This window comes from Cibotium barometz, chromosome 1, assembly GCF_041138505.1.
Source record: "Cibotium barometz isolate CiBa-2024 chromosome 1, ASM4113850v1, whole genome shotgun sequence".
In the NCBI taxonomy this organism is placed as follows: Eukaryota; Viridiplantae; Streptophyta; class Polypodiopsida; order Cyatheales; family Cibotiaceae; genus Cibotium; species Cibotium barometz.
In genome coordinates this window covers 29,611,703-29,618,751 of record NC_141046.1, presented here as the reverse complement: position 1 = coordinate 29,618,751, position 7,049 = coordinate 29,611,703, and the positions used below count along the sequence as shown (strand labels likewise).

At 45.0% G+C, this 7,049-nt stretch overlaps 1 protein-coding gene across 1 annotated transcript; it reads right to left on the bottom strand.

Moving 5' to 3' along the window:
• Positions 1-2,581: 2,581 nt before the first annotated feature.
• LOC147641843 (cytochrome P450 704B1-like) lies at positions 2,582-6,305 on the bottom strand. The gene is made up of 6 exons (XM_086819419.1): positions 5,855-6,305; positions 5,029-5,244; positions 4,604-4,897; positions 4,091-4,507; positions 3,684-3,884; positions 2,582-3,047 (listed from the first exon to the last, which is right to left on the bottom strand). The coding sequence occupies exons 1-6, from the start codon at positions 6,182-6,184 to the stop codon at positions 2,871-2,873; spliced, it is 1,635 nt and encodes a 544-aa protein (XP_086675545.1). The 5' UTR covers positions 6,185-6,305; the 3' UTR covers positions 2,582-2,870.
• Positions 6,306-7,049: the final 744 nt, after the last annotated feature.

Here is a 7,049-nt window from a genome sequence, read left to right as displayed (position 1 = left end):
ACCGACTAAGTGCCCCAGGGTAAGCACCATTCCGAAGAATGGCCTTACACACACACACACCAGTTGTGTGGCGGGCCACCCAAATCCTGCCGCGCATTGTGACAATGGGCAGCTGCCCACACGAACTCACCCACACACACATTCCTCGTGTGGCGGACCACCCACATCTTGCCGCGCATTGCGACAGTGGGCGGCTGCCCGCACGAACACACCCACATACACAAACACACACACACACACACACACACAAGTTTTTTATTACCTGTGTATGCTGTCAGCAATGAAATCCCAAAGGGCCCCCCGGGCCCATATATATAGAAAAATGTACCCCGCCAGGATATGTGACGACCCCGCCGGGACCCGCCGGGCAAAGCAAAAGCCCGGCGGGCCCGCTGGGTATATCAAAAACCCGGCGGGATTTTTCCCGGTTACCAGGTCGCTTGCCACCGGCTTTTTTGTGAACATGTTAACATGTGAACATGTTAATAACATGTTCACACATGTTATTAACAAAAAAAATTTTGTGATCACGTGAATATAAAATCCCTGATGAAGGAATGATTGCAAATTAGAACTCAAGCTAGATATTTGGGAGGATTATGATCAGTGATACTATGGTTTCATTAAAAGATTGTTTTAAAGACAGCTGAATCTGTTAAACATGCAATTTCATATTGGGTGTGTAAGTGGTGTGACTATCTTGAAGTTTGAAATGCCGGCTAGGGGGCCTGAAAGCTCTTTTCCCTGGTACCCGGGGCAAAACATAACCAAATTCTTAAATGGATCCTATCACTACAGTGGTTGGGCAGTTGGCTAACCCATGGGATTGGATGGGATTAGGCGCTGGACTGATGGATCCCTAAAATGAGACTCAATTATGTTAAGTTACGATAGTTGAAGTAAATCTCGGATAGTCTTTGTTCTATGGAAAAGAATCAACGGCTGTGCCTCTTGAGACGAGGAAAAAAGCGTTGGTCTCTATGATCCAAGTGCAAGTCTCTTCCCTTGATCGGACCATGTGACTTACAGGTTCGATTAGATCAGTTTGGTTAGTTAAGATTTTTGACTACGTTAGTAGTATAGATTTTCCTGGAAGAATCGCCTATGCTTTCTGGACGAGGGAAGTTTTTCCGAGTTCAATTTTGGAAGAACTGAGGGATTAGTCTCTTGTTTGGATATTCGTGGTGGGCGAGGCCCTGAGTCAGAGGCTCTGCCTTGCGCAAGAAGTGTTACTTCCGCTGCTAGTACCCCCAAATTCGTTGCGCGGAGGGAGCATGGATCTTTCAATATATACGTATGTGTGTGTGTGTGTGTGTGAGAGAGAGAGAGAGAGAGAGAGAGAGAGAGAGAGAGAGAGTTTCTATGTGTGTGATTGTATATGTGATATGGGTGTGAGAAGATAGAGGGTGCACGTGTGAGAGAGGGTTGTGTTTGTGTACGTGATAGAGACATAGAGAGAATGCATGTGAGAGACACATACAGATATGCATCTATGTGAGAGAGTCACACACACACGTACACATACACAAACGTGCACACAAATATACAGAGTCGTATATAATCACACACATGCTTGCACATGTACGAAGTTGCACACATGCACACACGCATACATAAATACACACAAGCATATATAAGCACACACAAGTACACACACACATGCATGTACACTCACTCACTCACAAACTTGCACACGCATACATAAATACACACAAGCATATATAAGCACACACAAATACACACACATACACGTACACTCACTCACTCACAAACTTGCGCATGCATAGATGCATACACACTTACATGTATGTATATATATACATACATATGGATACAAGGGAAAACTTCATGCCGAACAGTAAAATTTAAATAACCTTCGTCGTTTAAAATAAAGAAAATAAAGGTTAAATTTTACTTTTGTACATATTTACGAGTTACGTACTCCCCTACGGTTTGTAACTTCGTTCGCGGGTTGGTTCATTTAAACTTTGACAACATAGGAGGTTAACCATTGCCATACAGTTGGCATAATTGTAGTCAGTCAAGACCATCCCTGCATCGGTGGAGGGAGTGGACTGTGGGAACCTGAGGCTGGAGGAGTTAAAAAGGGCAAGAAATTAAACTATCGACGCCTAATTAAGTCGCTTGAGGCTTAAGGTTAATTAGGTTGAAAATTTCCGGAATTGAAAGTAATTGAGGCTTAAGGTTAGTTAACATTGCTCAAAAACTCGGTTTGCAGTGTATTTTTCCTGTTGAAATTGAAAATTCCCGGTTAAAATTTGGCATACAAGAAAATCATTCGTTTGAATTATAATCCCGGTATTTTCTCATTAAATAAGGTGTTATTTACGTTGAACGTATACTTGTTTAAGGGCGTTAACTGAAGGACAAAAAACAATTTCCCGGACGGAAAAAAATTTCCCCGGGAAAAGAAAAATTTAAACAACAAATTTGCTTGCATATGCTTTAATGCAAACTGTGCACTTGCCTTGTTGCTACGGTTAAATAATGTGCTCAATTGGTGAGAATTTGAAGAGTTTGAAGAATTTCAAGATGGCCTTACATCAATATTTTCATCTTCTTGCTTGAAATTCATCAATATAAGACAACAGAAAGAATCGATGGTTCAGTATATTTTACTCTAATGAATTCATCCAGCTATCTCACCATCCCTCGAGAGTTTAAACGCCCCAGATTTCCTCAATCTGAGCTTTGAAACCACTTCTCGGCTGTATGTACAGATTTATTAAGGTCACTGGTTGAAATCCAAGACTTCTTTTGCTAACTTCATTATTCTGTCACTACAGAAATTGTAGCTCAATCCAGCATGAAAAGAATCGAAGGTATGTCGAATACACTGCAAAGAATGTTCACCGTGCAGAGACTAGGGTCTTAAGACCATGGGCCATGTATAGGACAACCATCATGCTGTATTCCAAAGGGTGGCCTTCCACAAGCTTGAATGAGAAGAACCTCAAGAGCATCACTGTTGTCATCTTCATTTGAAGATAGGCTGAGTCTTTGCCAAGACACATTCTGGGTCCAGCCTGCCACACAACCACGCAACCAACTCACTTAAGGCTCTGCTTACACATCAAGTTGAGCAGAAATGTCTTTCTGACTGGCAGGGACTTTCCAGGCAAATCTGCTCGTCCATAGCTAAGTTCCCAAGTTCCAACACACATTGCTTTTTGAAGTATTGAATTCCAAAAGGGCTAAAACAAAGAAAAGCTACATCACGATTCACCACCACCCACTGCTCTTGGATGGGGGGATCTACCTCCTTGAAGGTCTCGGCCGGCCCGCGGCCACCAATGACGATGCGCGCAAATACAACCACTTATTTTGAGTGGTCGTAAAAAAATAAGGTAAATTGTGAAAAAACGGGCATTATTTCTACTAATGCCTGTCATTTTGAAAGGTGACCCAGCCCATCAAAAATTATCTTCCCCCCTTTCTCTTCGTGATGTCTGCAATAACCCGCGGTAGGAATCAAACCCAGGCCCTCCCCCCAAGCCTTCTGAACCCAAACTGCTGAGCTATGGAGCTTGGTGACCAGAAAGAACATTCTCATATACACATGGAAAGAAATAACTGTAACTCTTGAATTTTTTTTTCCTTTAAGATTGGATTTTTTCTTCTAAAATGCATGCTCAACATTCAAACACTAGGCAAGACTTCACCTGAAATGCTGTGAACTTGAATGGAGATTGAGGTTGGAACACCCCATCTTTAAGCCACCTCTCAGGCTTGAATTCAGTGGCATCAGGACCCCATATGGTTTCAAGCCGCCCCATTGAGTATGGGACATAGCTGACAAAGTTTCCAGCCTTGATTCTGGTGCCGTCAGGAAAAGTATCATCAGATACCGCAATTTTTGATTCCTGGCATGGCTTATACTCATTAGACACTTGAATTCTAGCTAGTCAGAGATCAAGACATGACTAGACACACGTGATGTTAAACACACCACAGGCTAAGGGACATGATGAGGGTGAACATGGAAAGAGGTGTAGCTGTATGTAAAAGTGCAAAGACATTATGATGGTAAATATTACAGAGATACGGCAGCTATGATGGTAAATCTTACAAGAGGCACAGCAGGAAAGAGCCGAAGAGCTTCCGTAATGGAGGCGTGTAAGTAGTGCATCCGATTAAGAGCCTGGTAGCTGAGAAGCTGTGCAAACTGGATCAAGTCGTGGCAACTAAGGTTGCCGCTGTCCGAGCTGTGGAAGCCATTTTTAGGTTCAGCATTGCAATGAAGAGGATGTGCATAGGCAGAAACTTTGATGGCTTGATCTTTTAGAACGGTATCAGCTTCCTCCAAGATATTGTGGACAACCTGAGGGTGCTTGCAGAGCATGGAGAAGAGCCATGAGAGGGTGAGGGCAGTGGTATCTCTTCCTGCAATGATGAAGTTAATGACAACATCCCGGAGTTGCTTGTCTGTGTAGGGGAGGCCTTCCTCATTGGAAAGGGACATGAAACGAGATAGGAGATCTGCTCTCTGCGGAAATTATCAAAATCAAAAGCAGGTTATAAGAGAGAAGGAGTAGATTCGAAATGAAGTAGCATTGGATTGAGAACGCCTGCATATATATACCACTTCTCCGTTGGTCGATTGGGAGGCTTTGAGCTCGATCCGGCGTGTGTTGATGACATTGTAGATAAAGGAGTCCACCACCTCGACGCACTTGCGCAGCTTGGCCTCTGCGCCTACGTTGAGGGCACGCTTCACCTTCCAGAAGAAGTCCACGTAGCGCCTGATGATTAACCGATTGGATTCATCAAAGGCACTAGCGAAAGGCACGGCTGGCAGCTGCGGGGAAAGGCTCCCGAGGTCCACTCCGAACCCGATCTTGCAGATAGAGTCCAAAGTGAGCCGCATGAAGAGATCCTGCAATTATTTCAAGCAATACAAATCAATTAACGCAATTCAATGTGCCGTCGTCGATCTGTATTGTATTGTATTGCGGCGGCGGCGGCCACAACCCACTGCCGGATTTTCTCTGCCGTCTCCTGCCATACCTGCATATCGACGGCCTGATTGTTCCTCGTCGCAATCCATAGCACTTCGACCAGTTTTAAGGCCTCCGCCCTGAAGGCATCCACACTGTAGTCCCGTAGCTTCGCTGAGGAGAACTCCTTAATGGCAACCTTCCGTTGCCGGACCCACTTCTCTCCGTCCACATTGAATATCCCGTCACCCAGCACGTCCAAGAACCTCTCGTGTATTAACTCGCCCTGAAACATAATGGCACATATTGGCGAGTTTATAAAGTTGCCCTCAATGATTGCTGCAAAGAGACCTAACTGGGTCTGAAACACTTCAACAAATTGCTCCACAATTCCCATCGGGATCGATACAGCCCTCCCCTAGATTTGCTGTTAGTCCTTTCAAATCCAAATTGAGAAACCACAGAGCCGGCGCAATTGTTGTATAGAACTATTCTCGTAGCGCCTTACAAGCGGGAGTTTTGAAATGATCACTCGCTCGTGTACTTGATACTCCAGGTAACATTACTTCCATTTGTCTTAAGTATAAGGTACAAAATACTAACAATTCAATCAATAAGACACCAGCTCTCGAGTCGCATCTCAGAAGCAAGAATTGAATCCAATGCAAAATGTAGGTTACTCACTATAGATGGTGATTGACACTCAATGCAATACTCTCACAATGGAGGTAAGCAACTAACGCAGAACTTTGTGAAACTAGCTCTCCAGTAGCCCACAAAACCAATGCAAGATGAATGAATGCCAAATTCCAATGCGACTTAGCAAGTTAAGCACAAGCCCAAATGCTACTACAGATAAGGGCGCATGCCCGGCGGAAGAAAAACTAGGATTGTACCTTGGGGTAGTTGCGGAAATTGCCTTTGAGGATGTGCTCCACATTAGCGGGATCTGATGTGAAGGTGTTGTTGATGGACATCATGGGCACGGAGAAGGTGGACGTATGCTTCAAGTAGTCCAGCAGCCAGTCATGGAGTGTGTCGAAGTTGCGAGCCTGCTCGATAATGCAGCCGATCAACGGCCAAGTTTTAGGACCCTTGTGATGGCGTTGCAAGAATCGATGGATGACAACCCAAGACGTTGCAAATAGGAAGAGAGGCAGCAGCCAATCCAAGCTAGAAAGCCTGCATAACCAAGGCCCATGAAAATGAAAGTGCGCCATAGCCATACACGAAGTCGCCCTAAATCTAGCTCTTCTGGCTATGGCTCTACCGGCCTCTGCCAAATCTTGCAACCACTTAAGCTACTACGGTGCTAGCCGCCAAATTTGGCGACTGAATTTAGCAGCAGGCTTGGCACCGGTTTACTCTAATTTAAACGATGGTTAGGTGTGGTCACTGCGGTGAGAGCCAAAACACAATCGTGTCCGCTCTGTTGACCCAAGTGAATGCTCGCCTTCAGGAAGCCATCCGTTGTCAGGGATCACGTCCTGCATACCATTTTTGGTTCAGCACAACACACTACACAGCTAGCGACCAACTATTCCACGTGGCTTCATAATTGTAGAACTAACACACGTAGGCTTGCCGCAGACCTAATCAATTCCTCCTGTCCCTATCTCTCTCATAGCTTGCACACATGTCTTTGACCGGTGGCTCCGTCCGGCAAAAGAGTGACCGATCGGACCCCGCTGGATGGAGCAATATCTCACACATGATCTCCAAAAAGTTCGACCGGTGGCAAAGAACCCGACGAACATCGCCGGCTAGATGCCATCGGATGGATCTTGCACATGAGAGTCCGACCGACCGACCAACCTCGAAGAGAACGAAGAGAAACGCCCCTTGGATGGCCTTATATATGTGGCAACTTGTGATTGGAGGCTGTGAATCAGTTGTTCGTCGGATGCTTGAGCAATAGGTAAAGTTCATCTGATTGGTACGTAGGGTGACAGTCGGCTAAAGGCGATTAAAATATATCGTATACCTATTTTTGATGCGAAGGCTACTATCAGTCTCTCGCTCTCGTAGGTAGGGCACAACCGTAAAGCTGCCTCTCGAATGCTATCTGAATTAGGGGCACATGTCAACCTG